Source organism: Giraffa tippelskirchi, chromosome 8, assembly GCF_054371585.1.
Source record: "Giraffa tippelskirchi isolate mGirTip1 chromosome 8, T2T-mGirTip1v1.2.pri, whole genome shotgun sequence".
NCBI classification, from domain to species: Eukaryota; Metazoa; Chordata; class Mammalia; order Artiodactyla; family Giraffidae; genus Giraffa; species Giraffa tippelskirchi.
The window spans coordinates 100,198,030-100,218,573 of NC_137282.1; the positions used below are offsets into that span (position 1 = coordinate 100,198,030).

Consider the following 20,544-nt stretch of genomic DNA (forward strand, 5'->3'; position numbering starts at 1 on the left):
CCATAATAATATGAAAGTAAACAGAAGACTATTTCAACCCAAAACAGAGAGGACCATCATGAGTTCTGATTCTTTAAGCTGAAAGTTTTAGATTACAATACAGGATAAAGGGTCTCAAACACATGTGGTGCTACTTGAAGAAATAAGAATATGAAGAAGAAAAGCTTTATATGCCATTTCTGGCCTTGAGACAGCTGCAAAAAACAACTGCAGTACCTATCCACATTTTCTTACTTTCTACGTCATGTAAATATTTAAACTAATTTCCCCTTTCTTTCCTCTCTCTTACTTCGATTATTTTATACAGATTACCTACAAACTGAGCCTACAAACTGCATAATCCTAGTATAAGAACACATAAAACTAGTGGAAAAATGGACATTATCTTGAACTGGATGCGGTAACTAAATACACTTAGAACCATAGCTTTTTGGGGAAGGAAATAATTACATTTTTGGTCAAGTAATAGATATTTGCATTAGGTTAGGATGAAACTTACTTTTTTAAAGGAAGGGTAGGTACGGGAAGAAAGGTATACACTGATACTGGACAGCCAAATGGGTAGATTGTAGTGGACGTGTGCTCTTTTCTTGACTGAACATTCAAACTCTTCCTTTTGGGGGAAAATCCCCTTTATTGAAAGGCAGGGCCTTGCCTCTTGTTACAGAAAGCAAGAGACTCCAAATATGGCTCAGCAGTAAAGAACCCACCTGCAATGCAGGAGATGTGGGTTCAATCCCTGGGTAGGGAAGATTCCCTGGAGAAGGAAATGGCAACTTACTCCAGTATTCTTGTCTGGAGAATCCCACGGACAGAGTTTGGTGGGCTAGTCCATGGGGTCGCAAAAGAGTCAGACATGACTGAGCAACTAAAACAACAAATAACAGAAAACTAAGAGACTCCATATATTCTCTTTCTCTTGTTCTGGGCAGCAAGGGCACGAACGTGTCCTGGGCTTAATCAATCCTGCCTGGGACTCCAAAACTCCAGCTAGTAATGCAAACCAGAGATATATTAGCAATTATTCATAGTTGTGGAGTCAAGAGTCTGTGTTGGTGATATGCAGCAGATCCCAAACTCAGTTGTTCGTGTGGTATGACCTTGACTGTGTTCTCTGATCCTGGTTTCTCTTATTTTCTGCTCATTTTCTACATTTGATTCTTCTACCTTCCTGCCGTTACCTGAGCTATGAAATATCTTTCCAGGAAACTTCTACTTAAGATAAAGAGAACTGGTTTCTATTTGTTCCTAAGAATCTATACAGAGATTATCTAATTTCAAATAAATCTTTAATGTAGTGATCACAAATAAAAGTTCATTTACATTTTAGATTTTAAAAGGGTACAAAATATTATATCAATCTCCTACTATGTATGATATATCATTCTCCTTAACATTTAACAAAAATTTGAGTAAAGGAATCTTTTTGGTGCTCAAGAATAAACATATTAAATAAAGCAAAAATAACTGTTAGGAAACAGTGTAAGCCACATTAATTTATCAATTTTTATTGAAATTATTTTTTAAAGTCAGATTATAAAGTCTTTGGATGTAAAATGCTACTTTAACTCATTTTGTAAAGATGCTTACTATATGACCATTTACATTCAAACTGATGGTTTTGAAGATAAGACTTTGAATCTAAGAAGAAAGTCATAATAAAGTAAGATTGATGTCCTAAGCATTTACTTGACCTCACATCCAGAAAAGCAAGTCACAGCCACTAATGGAATAATATTATATAGCATGTGGTATATATGAAGATATGATTTTACCATATAACAAATTAAACAATGTTAAAATCATAGCTAAGATAAAATAAGACAAAGATGAATTAAACTAATTAATGGCTGCCTTACACTTTAGAATTTAGATCTTTTGTTGTTGTTGTTATTTGTTTGGTGGGAGTGGAGAGAGTATAAAATGGTATAAGCCTCTTAGAACCAAGTTCCAGAGTACTTGAAGTGGTATCTTGTTTTGTACCAAGTGTATCTATAATTATACTGCTTCCCATTTATATAGTGGCTTTACAATTTTAATGTGCTTTTTGAAGATAATATTTAAGTCTCATAGAAAACTTACCAGAATAATAGGCCAAGTATAATTATCTCTAAAACAAAATAGTTTTGTCAGAGGCTCAGAGAAATAGTTTACTTAAATCTGTATTTCCAAAGTGAAGCATCAGAGCCAAGAAATAATCACAATTCTCCTCACAAATATTCCACAAACTTATATATCTATCCTAGCGCTTTGTAAACAGCTTTAATACATAGCAGTTTCTGATATTAATGTTCATGAAGTTTTTCTTCTTGAAAACATTTTTTCAACTCATTCTCTCTGTTAATTCAAGGTCTGCTTAAAATCAGATCAAATACAGGAGACAAGAATTAAGTGACCACTATGAACAAATTAAAATCATAAAACAGTTTATTAAACAGTCAAAAAAGTTCAAGGTAGAAAAGTATGTTAAGTCAGGCAGCTTTAAGTAAGTAGGTAAGAGAAGAGGTGTGTGTGTGTGTGTTGTGTGTGTTTTGTACTGGCTAGAAGCCAGTACATTATGGCTTCTAGCTATTAATCATTTTGTTCTACTAATAATAGTTGAAAAAACTAATTTGTGTTTATATTTAGCTAGAAAGACTTAAATGAATCTTATGCTAAGTACTCTAAAAACTAAAATTAGTTACTGAGGTGTGCCATGTAGGTGGAGAACAAAAAGACCATAACCAAAAGTCTTAAAGTCCTTTTGAAAACTGATACCCAAGTTGTTTTGGAGAAGTCATATGTTAAAAACAGCAATATCAAAGAGACCTGAAGAGACATTTCTCCAAAGAAGACATACAGATGGCTAACAACCACATGAAAAGATGCTCAACATCACTCATTATCAGAGAAATGCCAATCAAAACTACAATGAGATACCACCTCACACCAGTCAGAATGACCATCATCATAATGTCCAGAAACAATAAATGTTGGCGAGGGTATGGAGAAAAGAGAACACTCTTGCGTTGCTGGTGGGAATGTAAACTGATACAGCCACTATGGAAGATGGTATGGAGACTCCTTAAAAAGCTAGGAATAAAACCGCCATATGACCCAGCAATCCCACTCCTAGGCATATACCCTGAGGAAATCAAAACTGAAAAAGACACATGTACCCCAATGTTCACTGCAGCACTATTTACAAAAGCCAGAACACGGAGGCAACCTAGATGTCCATTGAGGATGAATGGATGAAGGAGCTGTGGTACATACATACAATGGAATACTACTCGGCCACAAAAAGGAACACATTTGAATCTGTTCTAATGAGGTGGATGAAACTAGAGCCCATTATACAGAGTGAAGTAAGTCAGAAAGAGAAATATAAATACCGTATACTGACATATGTATATGGAATCTGAAGAGATGCATTGATGAATTTTTTTTCAGGGCAGCAATGGAGAAACAGACATAGAGAACAGACCTACGGACAAGGTGGGAGGAGAAGAGGGATAAGGGGAGATGTATGGAGAGAGCAACACAGAAATTTACAATACAATGTAACAGACAGCCAATGGGAATTTGCTGTATGACTCGGGGAACTCAAATAGGGGCTCTGTGACAGGCTGAAGGGTGGGGTGGGGAGAGAGATGGGAGGGAGGTTTGGCAGGGAGAGGACACGGGTGAACCTATGGCTGATTGTTGTTAATGTATGACAGAAAACCACAAAATTCTGTAAAGCAATTATCCTTCAATTAAAAAATTTAAAAAAAAGCAATATTTGAATTTCAGTTATTACTTTCAAGAAGATGTCAAGGGATAACTACGTAAATATATCATTTGAACAATTTGCTTGAAACATTCATATTTCATGTTTTGCATTTGATGCAAAGAATACTCAAATGTTTATAAATTCATGAATTACATTTTTAATACACACCTGCCAACGGAACACACTGCTTTACACGTGTAATAAGGTTGTCTGCTGGAGTTCTCAAGATCATAAAGCACAATCACACCATCTGAACCACCTGATAACATGCTAATAATAAAAAAGTTCAAATTAATTTATCATTTATATAGTTCATTTATTTATGATTACATATTTCTGAAAATTACTGATCCACAAACTCTCAAATTTATTATGCCCATAAATAGAGTAAATCTTCATTAGCAGACTACAATAAGCTAAAATCTTTAATCTAACATTTGTGGAAAAATGAAAATAGATAGATTTAATCTGTGATCAATTAAAATTTATCTTCAAGATACCAAAATGAACAGGAGAAACAAGATGGCAAAAGACATTTCTTATTTAAGAAAGAAAGACATTACAAAGTCATTTTAAATGTCCCAATTATAATTGTGTTAAATGAAAATGGAATCAGACAGACCAGTTATTACTGATGGAATCTTACAGATTATTACTATCTGACCCTAGGCAAGTTACTTCCTTAAGGTTGTTCATTTATGAAAAGGGGAACATTTTCACCTAAATCATAAAGCTGAAATAAAGATAAATCCTATGCCTTTTACACTGCCTGGCAAAAAAACCCAGGGCATCAGTAAGTGTTCGATTCCTTCCCTCCATTATAAACACATTTACTTCAATTCAACTTTGAGCTTCTACAATATGGTAGGCATTATGCTAATACAACTGTGAACAAGACAGGCATGATTCCTGACTCCCCAGTTTATAATCTAGTGGAGAAGACACATATATCTATGAATTTAATCTATATATCTATATATATAAATATTTATGAATCTATAGAAAGTATGGTTATTTTTAATATTACTGCTCACCATCAATTCTGGTGCATCTCTCTATTCATTCTTGTTCTCTGATTTTATTCTCTGGTAGATTCTTAAGAAATGACTAACGAGAACAATATTCCTTGAATTCTTGTATATTACTAACAATCAGTCCTTTTGTACTTGAAAATCAGTCTGATTGGATATAAAATCCTTGACTCACATTTTATTTCCTTGAACATCTTAAATAAGAAACTTCATTTCTTTAAGTGTAAGGCTCAAAATCAAAGTCTGTGGTTACAATATGATTTTCTTCCCTTATACGTAGTTTCAGATTTTGTTCATTCTAACAATGTTTCCTTTAGTTTTTATTCCATTCTCTTCCTTTGGTTTCTTCTCTGGAAACTTGTTATATGCATGTTGGATATTCTTTGCCTATCTTCTACATATACCTGTATCTCTTGACTCCTTTTTCTATTTCCATCTCTTTTTGATCTTTATGTTTCCTCTTGTATTTATTTGCTTCTATTTCTAAGGTATCACCTCTTGTATTTAACTTTTTTTCCTAATTTTTTCTTGAGTTTGATGATCTTATTTCTCAGTTTTTCTAATTATAACTTATGTTATTCTTTCATACACTGTATCTTTTAAAAATGACTTTTAGCTGTTTTTAAAATATTAGGTTACAGTTCTCATCTATTTTGTGGACATATCTTTCTGGCACAAATATATTGTTTATAGGAAAATTATTTTCTTTGTTATTAAAATAATTTTGTATGAACTTTGACCTTAATCCTATTCTTTTGCTCATTTTTATATAAAATTAATTTTCTTAAACTTTTAAAAGGGAGGCTTAGTTTGGTAATATTTAAAATTTATATCTCTAGAACATCCTCCTCTTCTTCTTTTTAAAATAAGATGTTCAGAATACAGCAGCTAATTTTCAGAGATTTCCTAGTTCTATTTATCTCTCCAATTATTATCTGACTTATCTTTTTTCTTTGTTTCTATCATTCCTATACTTCTCACTTTGGATTCTATTCCAAACAGTTTCTCCTCAACATAGGGTTCACCCACTGAGCATCTTTAGTTGGTTAGCTAGAGAGATTATAGGGGCTAGATTACTCCAGCCTCTTTGGGTCTTATTGTAAACCCCTTGAACATCAAAAGAGTACACAATCCTTTCCCAGTTTCAACTGCTGTAGTCAAACTGATTTGCTGAGCTTTCAATTAGCTGTCAGTTACTTTGAAGTTACATTGGTTTTTATTACCCTGCCTGGTATAGATGCTGATACCATACAGATCTTGTAGTTATCAGTGTGTTGCTCTCATTCATCCATATTTTGAGCTTTTCAGGGATATCTGATCACTTATATTTGTTATAACTAATCATTATTTTATTTTGCCACCTTTAGTTTCTCTGCTACTATAGTGCAACATAAGGAGCTTGTGCCAGAAATGATCACACTTCTTTCTTCACTGAGAGTCTCGCTACAAAAAAATTCTAGCTCATCAAAACTGTGCTTAAAGACTCAATAATTTACATTATGGTACAAGTGCCTTATCTTGTTATGAACCAGTTACCCAGGGTTCATGAAATAGCAGCATGTCCAAGAAGCACTGATTTATAGACCTGTTTTAAGAAAAATTCAATACTGATATGTAGAACAATTAGGTTAATTTAAAAGTATTTCTTCAAAGTTCTTTGTTCAAACAGTTCTATATCTGATTGATGACAGGGCAGTAAAGCTACCCTGAAGAGTTTTGTTTAATTTTCAACATTAGCTTCATTACAAACTTTTGTGGGTTGGTTATTCTAATTGTGTATATCCAGAAATCTTTGTAAAGTTTAACAGCTACAGCTTTTTTATTTTAGTTGAAAAAATGTTGCAGCCTGGAAACAGTCGTGAGTTACATATGTACCATTTCTAATTCCAAAAACATTTTGCTGAACATTTGAGCTTTGTAAATCACTGTTTTGTTTTGTTTTTTTACCACAGCACTACATGCATTATCAATGGAAAAACAACTGTTTTCAAAGTTCAACTTTTAAACTTAATTTAAATCATATTTATAATAAGGTCAGATGTTTCACCTTTGCTAGAGTGACTTCCAAAAGCTTTCCTTTGATTACATTAATTGGGTGAAAAAAAAAACCTGAACATTACTCTAATTAACTGACTTTGTAGTTGAAGTATCTAATGGCAATGATGTTACTTAACTGTAAGGTAGCTGGCAAATATGAATAAGTGTTTTGAACAAGTTATATGTGAGTTGATTTTTGTGAGAAAAAGAAGACCTATATTTAATTTTCCTTTAAACATCCATTTTGCTTTTTATTTCTCTTTGCTGCCAAAAGGGTTTATGGCAAAATACAAATCTTAGCAAACAATGAAACAGCTGTAGATTTTCACTACGCAATAAAAGGGGAAACTACTATAGTAAGAATCTTCACTTTTCTGTATATGCTCTGCAAAGACTCCTCGGCCTGTATTTCTCACACATATTTAATGCACATATAATCTATAACTTTCCACATTTCTCACTAACTCTCCCAAGTGGTAGCCTACTGGATTCATGAACATTACAGGTCAAACAACTGATCACTATCCCACCAGCACCCAAGACCAAAAGAAATCAGCTATCCCTTGCTGCTTATGTCAGGATTATTTTACAAGCAAATGTCCCACAGCTGGCCTTGATTGAGAGGTAGTATGTCCAGCCTGGAAAAGGTTAGGAGAAAAAAAATTGTCACGTCATCTTTTACATTTAACCATGTGTTAAAGTTAGAACTTGTTCACTGTACATGTTTCTCATATACTAGGTGAGACCATGACAGAAGCTGGAATTTCAAAAAATTGAATTCTATTAAACCTACCCTGGCTTATTTTAATGTAAATAATAATACTCATTATAATACAATGACCTGGGGGCAAATTTTACACAAAAGATAACAAGACACACTTTTATTTAGTTACTTTTATACTTGTCCTAATTGAAGGACAAGGGTTTTGAACATTTTGGTAAGAGTAATGTGGGGTAGATGAGCTTTAAATGGGTGGAGGTGTGTGTGTGTGGCATGTGCATATTTGCATTTTTCAAAGCACTTCAGCTGTTGTGTGGAAAACGGTGGAAGTATAGGTGACAATGCTTTTGATTAACAACAATGGTGGCAATCATTTACAATATGTCATGTCTGACATTAATCATGTTATACATATTATCGTAATTAATCTTCACAACAAACTTGTTAATTAGGTATTGTTCTTACATTGTGTAGCTAAGGCAACTGTGAATTAGAAAGGTTAGATAAATTGCTCAAGGCCACACAGTTAATAAATATAAAGCCAGGAGGAACTCAAATACAAGTCTTCATATGCTTCTGCTTCTTGTATTTGTTTTCCCACAAGACTCTCTGAGAGCAACAACTGTTTTGAAATAGCTCCTAAAGACATACCTCAGCACTTACATGCTCTCTGCATCAAAACAAAAAACAAAACTCAATATTTGTTGATTTAACAATGAATACATTTATATTAAAGTACTTTGGAAATACTTATTTGGCAACATTTCATAGGTTCAATGTTCTGTATTTGTTTGAAATTAATAATGCCAGGTATAAATGTGAAAATTTAGAATTTTTATTAATTTTTATGAAATTTTACAAAATTAATCTGAAAGCAAGATTTTACTGGATCTCACTTAGTAACAAAAATGATTATATAATAAACTTACTATCTCCCTTCAACAGGTTCAATGTCAAGGGTGTTAACTCCACTGCAATGGATCCTTTCAACATCTCTGTCTTTGTTTAACTCCAGTCCCAAAACCCTAAAAATATACATATATATATAAAAATTAAAAGGGAGGGCACACAGAATCCAACAACACATTAGAAGGATCATACACTATGATCAAGTGGGATTTATTCCAGGAATGCAAGGATTCTTCAATATATACAAATCAATCAATGTGATATACCACATTAACAAATTAAAGGATAAAAACCATATAATCATCTCAATAGATGTAGAAAAGGCTTTTGACAAAATTCAACACACTTTTATGATAAAAACTCTCTAGAAAGTAGGCATAGAGCAAACCCACCTCAACATAATAAAGGCCATATATGACAAATGTACAGCAAACATTATTTTTAATAGTAACAAACTGAAAGCATTTTCTCTAAGATTAGGAACAAGATAAGAATGTCCATTCTCACCACTATTATTTAACATAGTTTTGGAAGTCCTAGCGATGCTAATCAGAGAAGAAAAAGAAATAAAAGGAATCCAAATTGGAAAAGAAGAAGTAAAACTGTCACTGTTTGCAGATGACATGATACTATACTTAGAAAATCCTAAAGATGCCACCAGAAAACTACTAGAGCTCATCAATGAATCTGGTAAAGTTGCAGGACACAAAATTAATAAACAGAAATCTTTTGCTTTCCTATACACTAACAATGAAAGGGTATGGTTTTTCCAGTGGTCATGGATGGATGTGAGAGTTGGACTATAAAGAAAGCTCAGCACCAAAGAATTGATGCTTTTGAACTGTGGTGTTGGAGAAAACTCTTGAGAGTCCCTTGGACTGCAAGGAGATCCAACCAGTCCATCCTAAAGGAGGTCAGTCCTGGGTGTTCCTTGGAAGGACTGATGTTGAAGCTGAAATGCCAATACTTTGGCCATCTGATGCGAAGTGCTGACTCATTTGAAAAGACCCTGATGCTGGGAAAGATTGGGGGCAGGAGGAGAAGGGGACGACAGAGGATGAGATGGCTGGATGGCATCACCGACTCGATGGACATGGGTTTGGGTGGACTCAGGGAGTTGGTGATGGACAGGGAGGCCTGGCATGCTGCGATTCATGGGGTTGCAAAGAGTCGGACACGACTGAGTGACTGAACTGAACTGAACAGAACAATGAAAGATCAGAAGGAGAAATTAAGGAAACAATCCCATTTACCATCACAACAAAAAGAATAAAAAACTTAGGAATAAACCTACCTAAGGAGGCAAAAGATCTATACTCAGAGAATTATTAAGATGCTGATGAAAGAAATCAATGACACAAACAGATGGACAAACATACCATGTTTCTGGATTGGAAGAATCATTATTGTGAAAATGACTGTACTACCCAAAGCAATCTACCAATTCAATGCAATCTCCATCAAACTACCAATGGCATTTTTCACAGAATTAAAAGAAAGAACTTTACAATTTGTATGGAAACACAAAAGACCCTGAAAAGCCAAAGCAATCTTGAGCGAGAAAAATGGAGCTGGAGGAATCAGTCTTCCTGACTTCAGACTATACCACAAAGCTATATTAATCAAGACGGAATACTACTGGCACAGAAACAGAAATATAGAGCAATGGAGCAGGATAAAAAGCTCAGAGATAAATCTCACGCACGTATGGTCACCTAATCTATGACAAAGGAGGCAAGACTATAAAATGGAGAAAGGACAGTCTCCAATAAGTGGTGCTGGGAAAACTGGACATCTACATGTAAAAGAATAAAATTAGAACACGCTCTAATACCGTATGCAAAAATAAACTCAAAATGGATTAAAGACCTAAATGTAAGGATGGACACTATAAAACTGTTACCGAAAAATACAGGCAGAATACTTATTTACATAAATCATAGAAAGATCTTTTCTGATTCACCTTCTAGAGTACTGAAAATAAAATGAAACAAATGGGACCTAATTAAACTTAAAAGCTTTTGTACAGCAAATGAAACCATGAACAAAATGAAGACAACCCTCAGGATGGGAGAAAATATTTGCAAACGAAACAACTAATAACTTTTAAAACATACAAATAGCTCATGGAGCTCAATATCAAAAAACCAAACAACTCAATCAAAAAATGGGCAGAAGGCCTAAACAGAAATTTCTCCAAAAGAGACATACAGATGGCCAATAAACACATGAAAAGATGCTCAACATTGCTAATTATTAGAAAAATGCAAATCAAAACTACAATGAAGTATCATCTCACATCAGTCAGAATGGCTATCATCAAAAAAAATCTACGAACAATAAGTGCTGCAGAGGGTGTGGAGAAAAGGGAACCCTCTTACACTGTTGGTGGGAATGTAAACTGGTACAACCACTATGGAGAACAGTATGGAGGGTCCTTAAAAAACTAAAAATAGACCTACCATATTACCCAGCAATCTCACTCCTGCGCACAAACCCAGAGAAAACCATAGTTTAAAAAGATACATGCACCGAATCTTCATTGCAGTACTATTTACAATAGCCATGACATGGAAGCAACCTAAATATCCATCAACACAGGAATGGATAAAGAAAATGTGCTACATACAATGCAATATAACTCAGCCATAGAAAGGAATGAAACCGTGTCATTTGCAGAGAAATGGATGGACCTAGAGACTGCCATACAGAGTAAAGTAAGTCAGAAAGAGAAAAATATCATATACCACTTGACTATGGAATCTAGAAAAATGGTACTGATGAACTTATTCATAGAGCAGAAATGAGAGACAAAGATGTAGAGAACAAAGGTACAGATACCAATGGGGGAAGGGGCTGGTGGGATGAACTGGGAGATTGGGGTTGACACATATACACCACTACGTATAAAATGGATAACTAATGAGAACCTACTGCATGGAACAGGGAACTCTACTCAGCGCTCTGTGGTGACCTGAATGGGAATGTAATCTAAAAAAGAGAGGATACAAGTATACATATAACTGATTCACTTTGTTGTAGAGCAAAGACTAACACAACTTTGTAAAGCAACTATGTGCCCCCCAAAATTAATTTAACAGAAGGGGGGAGATAAAACTAAACAACAGGAAAGCAATTTAACATTAAAATGTCCTTATTTCACCAAAACTACATGAAGTTAAAAATGGCTTAAATACAATGCTTAAATCTCCTAACATACATCCAAGGATATTTATAGATTATTAAAGGCCTTATACAAATTTTTGAAGTATTAAGAGTATTAACAATTACATGTAAAGAGCTTCTCCTGAAGCATTATCTTAATTCAGTTCAGTACAGTCGCTCAGTCGTGTCCGACTCTTTGCGACCTCATGAATTGCAGCACGCCAGGCCTCTCTGTCCATCACCAACTCCCGGAGTCTACCCAAACCCATGTCCATCGAGTCGGTGATGCCATCCAACCATCTCATCCTCTGTCGTCCCCTTCTCCTCCCGCCCCCAATCCTACCCAGCATTAGGGTCTTTTCCAATGAGTCAACCCTTCATATGAGGTGGCCAAAGTATTGGAGTTTCAGCTTCAACATCAGACCTTCCAATGAACACCCAGGATTGATCTCTTTTAGGATGGATTGATTGGATCTCCTTGCAGTCCAAGGGACTCTCAAGAATCTTCTCCAACACCACAGTTCAAAAGCATCAAATTCTTCGGCGCTGAGCTTTCTTCACCATCCAACTCTCACATCCATACATGACCACTGGAAAAACCATAGCCTTGACTAGACGGACTTTTGTGGGCAAAGTAATGTCTCTGCTTTTAAATATGCTATCTAGGTTATCTTAATTATCTTGTCTTATTTAAAGACTGTATTTTATTAATTTTAATTTAGATATCTAAAACCTAAAACAAATTTTCATGAAAAGCTAAATTCTTATAACTTAAAACTTAACTGAGGACATCTAGTGAACAAAAGCTTAAATTACAGTTTTAAAAAATTTCCCAGAATTGTTTCTTACAGAAATATAAAATGAGTATGTTCAACTCAATAAATAAGCACATTTAAATAAATACAATTAATTATAAATAAAAGTGATTAACAAGTACTCACACAAATTAAGATGAATGAAATTTCTGATATTCAGTAACTATAAAACATCATTACCCTGGTGAGGACATTAATGAGTTAAAACATAGAAAGGGCTCATAACAAGGCTCAGCACACAATAAGTGCCTAGTGAATGTTAACTATTAGAACCTGTCTCAATCTTTTAGATGTTAAAAAGCAATTAGGTTAATGTAACTAAATGACTTCTACATTCATTATTGATCAAAATGATGCTAATTTAAATGAGATTTTTTTCCCCTTAGACTTATTGAAAAATAAATGAATAAATCATTGTTAAGCTTAAGATGTATAGCATGATGGCTTAATTTACATACGGTGTGAAATGATTACTACAATAGGTTCAGCTAACATCCATCATCTCATATAAATACAACAAAAAGAAAAAAATTAAAAAAAATTTCTCCTTGTGATGAGAATTATTAGGATTTACTCTCTTAATAACTTTCCTATACATGGAAACAGTGTCAGACTTTATTTTTTTGGGCTCCAAAATCATTGCAGATGGTGACTGCAGCCATGAAATTAAAAGATGCTTACTCCTTGGAAGGAAAGTTATGACCAACCTAGATAGCAAATTAAAAAGCAGAGACATTACTTTGCCAACAAAGGTCCGTCTAGTCAAGGCTGTGGTTTTTCCAGTAGTCGTGTATGGATATGAGAGTTGGACGGTGAAGAAAGCTGAGCGCCTCAGAATTGATGCTTTTGAACTGTGGGGTTGGAGAAGACTCTTGAGAGTCCCTTGGACTGCAAGGAGATCCAACCAGTCCATCCTATAGGAGATCAGTCCTGGGTGTTCATTGGAAGGACTGATGTTGAAGCTGAAACTCCAATCCTTTGGCCACCTGATGCGAAGAGCTGACTCATTGGAAAAGACCCTGATGCTGGGAAGGATTGGGGGCAGGAGGAGAAGGGGACGACAGAGGATGAGATGGCTGGATGGCATCACCGACTCGATGGACATGAATTTGGGTAAACTCTGGAAGTTGGTGATGGACAGGGAGGCCTGGCGTGTTGCGATTCATGAGGTCGCAAAGAGACGGACACGACTGAGCGACTGAACTGAACTGAACTGATACATCGAACTTCAGTGTCAACTATAGCCAATTATATTGTACATTACACCCCTAGTACTAGTATTTATAACTGGAATTTTGTACCTTTTGACCACTTTCCTCCAATTCTTCCTCCTACCACTCCCTGACTCTGGTAACAAGTCTGATCTCTTTTCTATGAGTTTTTGAGATTCCACATATTTAAATGAGATCATACAGTATTTGTCTTTCCTTGTCAGACTTATTTCATTTAGCATAATGCCTTCACGGTCCATCCATGTAGCTGCAAATGGCAGAATGTCTTCACTTTTTGTAGCTAAATAATATTTCATTGAATATATGTAACACAACTTCTTTATCTATTCATCCATAGATGGACACTTAGTTTTCCATGTCTTGGTTATTGTAAATAATGCTGCTATGAACATGGAGGTGCAGATACCTTTGCAAGTTATTGCTTTCATTTCCTCTGGATATATTCCCAGAAGTGAAATTGCTGGATCATATCGTAGCTCTGTTTTTAATTTTTGAGCATCTTCCATAATGGTTTTCCACAGTGGCTGTACCAATTTATAAATCTCACCAACAGTGCACAAGGGTTTTAAATTCTCTACAGCATTTAAATCCACTCCAGCATTTGTTATCTCTTTTCCTTTTGATAACAGACATTCTAACAGGTGTGGGGTGTTGCCTGTTGTTTTTGCACTTCCTTGATGACTAGCGATGTTGGACATCTTTTCACGTACCTGTTGGTCATTTGTACATCTTGTTGGGAAAAATGCACATTCAGGGTTTTTTTGCCCATTTTTCATTTTTTCCTCTTGTTACTGAGTTGAATGAATTCTTTATATATTTTGGATATTAAGCCCTTATCAGATAAACAGTTTGAAAATCTTTTTCCCCATAGTGTAAGTTGTCCTTTCACTATGTTGATGGTTTCCTTGGCTGTAAAGAAGCCTTTTAGTTTGATATAGTCTTGCTTGCTTTTGTTTCTGATTTTCTTTTTTTTTTCTTAGTCCATGAAATCTCACTCTAGACCAATCTAATCCCTGCCTTTTAGGTAGCCTACCTCTACCCAACTTAAATACTTTAGGTCTGTATCACTTGGAAACCAGAAGAAGGAGCTAAGATAAAGGGAAAGGGGAGGGTTCTACAAAAGGGAAACAGGGGTAGGGTTTGTGTGGAAGGAGGCAAGGTATGCAAAAAATAATTAAAATGGCAGGCCTGAGGCTACTATCCTTAAAAAGGCCTGCTTGCAAGACTGGCCCTTACCTGCCTTCTGGGATTTCAGGAGGGTTCCCATTATTTCTGGGTAAGAATGGCTCATTGTGCCTAAACTATCTGACGCAAACAATGTACATTATGAATACTTACATGACTTCTAGAAGTCTGGAATTTTGGCATATGCTAAGCAGAAAGTGCCTACGTGGCCAGTTTGTACTTAAAAACTCTAGGCACTGAGTCTGTAATGAACTTCCCTGATAGAGATTTCAGCTACGCTATCACAGTTCATTGCTAAAGAATTAAGCGTGTCCTATGTGACTCCACTGGGAGTTTGTGCCTGGTTTCCTTCTCAAGTCATCCATGTGCCTTTCCCTCCAATGAGCTTACCTTGTATACTTCTGCTGTAATAAATCACAGTCATGAGTAATTTCGTACAACTATATGCTGCATACTGAGTCCTTCTAGAGAATCCTCAAGCCTGGGGGAGGTCTTGGGGACTCTTGGGCCAAGGCGGTGAGGAGCATAGGGGAGAAAAGAGGAAGGAGAGATAAAGTGAAGGAGAGAGGATGAAGGGGAAAGAAGTGAAAGAGCAGAGATATAGGGGAAGGCAGAGGAAACTGGGATAAGGAGGGTAAAAAAAAGAATGAGTCCTGGTGTCTTTTAAAATCACTTTTCCAATCTCTTTGCTATGAAACATCACATACTGGTTATTAATGGCCAGAATCCATTTTGATTGGTTGGTTTCCATGTCACACTGATTGCTAAATATTAGGTTGGTGCAAAAGTAATTGCAGTTTTGCACTGTTGAACTTTGCCATTTGATATTAGAATACATTCTTAAATAAATGTGGTTGTTATACATTATTTTAATTCATCTTTCTCGCTTTAACTTTTTTTGCTAATGACTTATTGCTTTCTGTTTATTTTATATGTATTTCAGACTATAGACATGATGTCAGACAAAAAGCAAATTCAAATGATTTCCTTATTTGAGTTCAAAACGAGTTGTAAAGCAATGGCGACCACTCGCAACATCAACAATGCATTTGACCCATGAACTGCTAACAAGTGTACAGTTCAGTCATGGTTCAAGAAGTTTTTCAGAGGAGACGAGAGCCTTGAAGATGAGTGTAGCAGCCAGCCATCAGAAGTTGACTAGGACCAATTGAGAGTCATCATCGAAGCTGATCCTCTTACAATTACATGAGAAGTTGCTGAAGAACTCAATGTCAATCATTCTACGGTTGTTCGGCATTTGAAGCAAACTAAAATGTGAAAAAGTTCAATAAGTGAGTGCCTCATGGGCTGATCACAAATAAAATAAAATCATCATTTTGAAGTGTCGTCTTCTCTTATTCTATGCAAAAACAAAGAACCATATCTCGATCAGATTGCAACAAGCGATGAGAAGTGGATTTTATATGACAGAGATGACCAGCTCAGTAGCTGCACCAAGAAGAAGCTCCAAAGCACTTCCCAAAGCCAAACTTGCACCAGAAAAAGGTCATGGTCATTGTTTGGTGGTCTGCTGCTGGTCTGATCCATGACAGCTTTCTGAATTCTGGCAAAACCATTATGTCTGAGAAGTATGTTCAGCAAACTGATGAGATGCACTGAAAACTACAAGGCTTGCAGCTGGCATTGGTCAACAGAAAGGGCCCAATTCTTCTCCACGTTAATTCCTGACTACACGTCACACAACCAATGCTTCAAAAGTTGAAAGAATTGGGCTATGATGTTTTGCCTCATCCGTCACATTCACCTGACCTCTTGCCAAACGACTACCACTTATTCAAGGATCTTGACAACTTTTTGCAGGGAAAATGCTTTCACAACCAGCAGGAGGCAGAAAATGCTTTCCAAGTGTTCATCAAATCCTGAAGCACAGATTTTTATGCTACCAGAATAAACAAACCTATTTCTTGTTGGCAAAAATGTGTTGATTGTAATGGTTAGTATTTTATTAATAAACATGTATTTGAACCTAGTTTGAGCTTCACTGGTAGCTCGGCTGGTAAGGAATCTGTCTGCAATGCAGGAGACCCTGGTTCAATTCCTGAGTCGGAACATACCCTGGAGAAGGGATAGGATACCAACTCCAGTATTCTCGGGTTTCCCTGGTGGCTCAGATGGTAAAGAATCTGCCTGCAATGTGGGAGACCTGGGTTCGATCCCTGAGTTGGGAAGATCCCCCGGAGGAGGGCATGGCAATCCACTCCAGTATTCTTGCCTGGAGAATCCCCATGGACAGAGGAGCCTGGTGGGCCGCAGACCATGGGGTCACAAAGAGTCAGACACAACTGAGCAGCTAAACACAGCAGAAAATGATTTAAAATTTACAGTCCAAAATGGCAATTACTTTTGTACCAACTTAATATATTTAATATCCTGTGATAAACCATAATAGAAAAGAATATTAAAAAAGAATGTATATATGTATACATTCATGTATATATTGCACATACATAGATGTATATATGTATACAACTGAGTCACTGTGCTGTACAGCAGAGAATGGAACATTATAAATCAACTATGTGTGTGTGTGCTCAGACACTCAGTCATATCTGATTCTCTGTGGGCCCATGGACTGTGGCCTGCCTGACTCCCCTGTCCATGGGATTTTCCAGGCAAGAGTATTGGAGTGGGTTGCCATGCCCTCGTCCAGGAGATCTTCCGGACCCAGGGATCGAACCCATGTTTCTTAAGTCTCCTGCATTAACAGGTGGATTCTTTACCATTGTGCCACCTGGGTATACTTCAATTAAAAAAAAAAGTTGTAAAAAAAAAATCAAACTGCTGAAAACAAAAAACAAAGAAAATTTCAAAGCAACTAGAGGATAACAAATTACCTATAGAGAAACAATGGTTCAAATGACTGCAGATTCCTTTCCACAAACCACAGAGCCATCCAGACTTGCTCTGTAAGAATTGCTAAACAAAGTTCTTCAGACAGAAGCAAAGTGATATAAGAAGGAAACTTAGGATGAATGAAGAGAGAGCAACAGAAATGATAACAGATCTAAACAGATTATTCTTTTCCTTAAAATATATTTGATGGTTGAAAAGAAAAATTGTCACACTGTCCAGTGGAGTTTACAATGTGTGTAAATACAATATATAAGACAACACTCTTCATAGGGCTGAAAAAGACCTGTGATTCTATTTTTTAGATATTTTTCAAATATCTTCACCCTCTTGGTTCCAGCTGCCACAACCCTGGCTCAGGCTTCCATCAACACTCTCCTTGCAACAGTTACCTAACTTGGTCCCCACTCTTGCTCTCAACTTCAATCCATTCTCCAAGCTGATGACAAAATGCAACATTTGTCACCTTTTTCTGATCTTCATACCTCATAACCAAGCATACAAGGCTCTTCCCCATTTAGCCCCCTCTACTTCTCCAGCTTCATCTCTTGTCAATGGCCCTCTCCTCACAGTTCTCTGCCTCGAGTCATGCTAAATTTTGTTCAATTTCTGGCCTATGCTCGGCCTTTAACATATTGCTTGGCACACAGTAGCACGTCACTAAATACGCTGACTAAATGAAAGAATAAATTCTTGGAGGACAGTTATTCCTTGGGAGGCGGGGAGAAAGCATGAGAGAAAAGGAATAAAATAAAATTAAAATATCCTCATTTCGATGTAAAGCGCCCTCACCCGAGCCTGCGTTCGCACCCAGTTGCCTATGGGTGTATAAAAGGTAACCTGTTTTCTCAAGTCACAGAGCAGAAGAGAGTAAAGCCCAGTGTGGTGGCAGGAAAGTGATAATGAGGCGGAAAAGTGTGAGGCAAGGCTAACACAGTCTTGGTCTACATTTTAACTAGCATGTTAGAGAAAACAGTAAGGGTTTCTTTACCTTCGTGTGGACTCTGCTCTCCGGAGGCGAAGAGGGTCTTCTAAACCCGCTTGTCGCGCCGACAAGAACCCTAGCATCCCGTCCTTTCACATCGGCTTGAGAACTGGACGCTGCCATGACAGAACTCGGAGGCGGAGTTGTAGCAGCGGAGCCTCCCATTGGTTAAGCGTGATGCCATCCGACCAATGGAGAGCGCCATTATTGGAGAGTACGCGATGGAGGTGGGTGGGACGCCTCGGAGTTCGTGGGCGGGGTCAGCGGCGGGGGCGTTCCCGCTTTGGTTGCCGAGACCCCGGCAGATCCGTCCGCCACCCGCGCGGGAGCTGGTGGGACGGAATGGGTTGGTTTCAGCGTTTGTTCGGCGTCTTGTGGAGAGCGCTGTCAAAGGAAGTGAAGGAGCAAGTGGGCACGGACTCGTTCGGGAACAAATACTATTATATCCCGGAGTACAAGAACTGGAGAGGTGAGATGAGAGCGATGGCAGCGGTTGGGTGGTCGGAAAACGACCTGCGGCACTAGTGGTAATTAGCAGAGTGGTCAGCCGAGTTTGTTCACCCCGCCGCGCCCTCCGCGCTGGCCGCTGGCTTGCAGTCGGGCTCTCGCTGAGTGGCCCGCGAGTGCCCGAGTCCCTGCGCCGCAGCGTCCGGGTCTTGAGCCCGGCCGCCGCGGCGCCAGCGCAGCACCCTCCTCCGCCCAGCGCCGGGAGCCTTGCCGGCGCCCAGCGTGGGTCCTTGCGATCGGCAGTGTAGACGGGGACAAGCCCAGGGAGGTTTTCACCAAAGGGTCCAGGGAGAGATAGGGACGTACTTTTCCTCCTCCCTGGTCGCCAGTGCCCACCTTGCGACCAAGGGGTCGTGGGGAAATTGAAGAGATGTTATTTTGAGCGCCTCTGTTCTCTTTCTTGGTGTTGACCTTTTAAAGTGGCTCGGCGTTGGCCCCAAGCGTCACCTTCCTCGCGGACGCAACTGTCAGAAGTAGGTCCATGCTCACTGACAGTGTGGAAAAGAGATCCCGTCACCAGACCCCACGTGACCTTTCCCTCGAGTTTGCACTCCCAAGACCCTGTTGCGCTCACCTTAAGACACATGGCCCTAATCGTGTTTCTGTGTAGGAATCTTGCGGCGAAGTCTTGGTGTTTGCGGAGGTAGGGGGCGTTCCTGGTCCTTGAAATCACACCACGTGGCAGTGATCTCCTCTGTGTATTTGCGTCACCAGGATGCAAAAGATCTCAGGCTTTGGGGTCAGAAAGACTTGGGTTCTAGAATCTCAACTTTGACGTCTAATAACTGAGGGATCACGGACAAAGCATCTGTCCTCCCAAGTATCAGGATCCTTACTTAAAAGAGATAATAACATTGAGAAGCACCAAGACCTTTGAAAGTGGTGTTTCATTCACTTCCTATAACTCTTGATAGAGCAAATTTCTTCTTCCTCGTAGAGCACATGTAAAGTATATTTATCATTACTCAAAATTGTTTTGCCTAACCCTTTTCTGTAAATTATTTTAATATCTTAGACTTGTTTCCCTAAAGAGCGTTTAAACTGTGTCAGGGCAGGAAATATTTCTTTTTAAAAAAGTCCACAAAGAACCTAGCATGGTGGTGAAGTATTTCTTGACAGATTGCAAACAGAGGGAAAGATGTTTCTTTTTCATAAGTTGTCAGGTAACATTAAAAACAAATATAAAAACATCGGATTGATCTGAAGTATAATTTACATATGGTAACATTCATTCTTTTTGATGTATGATTTTATGATTTTTGACAAATGCACAGTCGTAAATATCACCAGAATCAAGATACAGAGCAGTTGCGTCACCCCCGGACGCCCCTC

General features: G+C 37.5%; 2 protein-coding genes across 18 annotated transcripts in view; one reads left to right on the forward strand and one right to left on the reverse strand.

The window, feature by feature from the left end:
* Positions 1-18,844, reverse strand: part of ERCC8 (ERCC excision repair 8, CSA ubiquitin ligase complex subunit) — a 58,996-nt gene extending 40,152 nt beyond the window's left edge. For 10 of the 14 annotated variants that reach the window (XR_014063520.1, XR_014063518.1, XR_014063516.1 and 7 more), the window contains exons 1-3: positions 18,712-18,844; positions 8,473-8,568; positions 3,923-4,024 (exon numbers count right to left, since the gene is read on the reverse strand). Coding sequence is in view for 4 of the 14 variants with exons in the window: in XM_081524324.1 (XP_081380450.1) it covers positions 3,923-4,024; positions 8,473-8,568; positions 18,712-18,788 (275 nt within the window). In the remaining 10 variants the exon portion in view is untranslated. The remainder of the gene's footprint in view (positions 1-3,922; positions 4,025-8,472; positions 8,569-18,711) is intronic. The other 4 variants (XR_014063522.1, XR_014063523.1, XM_081524329.1 and 1 more) reach the window with 1 other exon arrangement.
* A 135-nt stretch (positions 18,845-18,979) lies between these two features.
* Positions 18,980-20,544, forward strand: part of NDUFAF2 (NADH:ubiquinone oxidoreductase complex assembly factor 2) — a 309,065-nt gene continuing 307,500 nt past the window's right edge. For all 4 annotated transcript variants that reach the window (XR_014063525.1, XR_014063524.1, XM_081524331.1 and 1 more), the window contains exon 1: positions 18,980-19,174. Coding sequence is in view for 2 of the 4 variants with exons in the window: in XM_081524331.1 (XP_081380457.1) it covers positions 19,048-19,174 (127 nt within the window). In the remaining 2 variants the exon portion in view is untranslated. The remainder of the gene's footprint in view (positions 19,175-20,544) is intronic.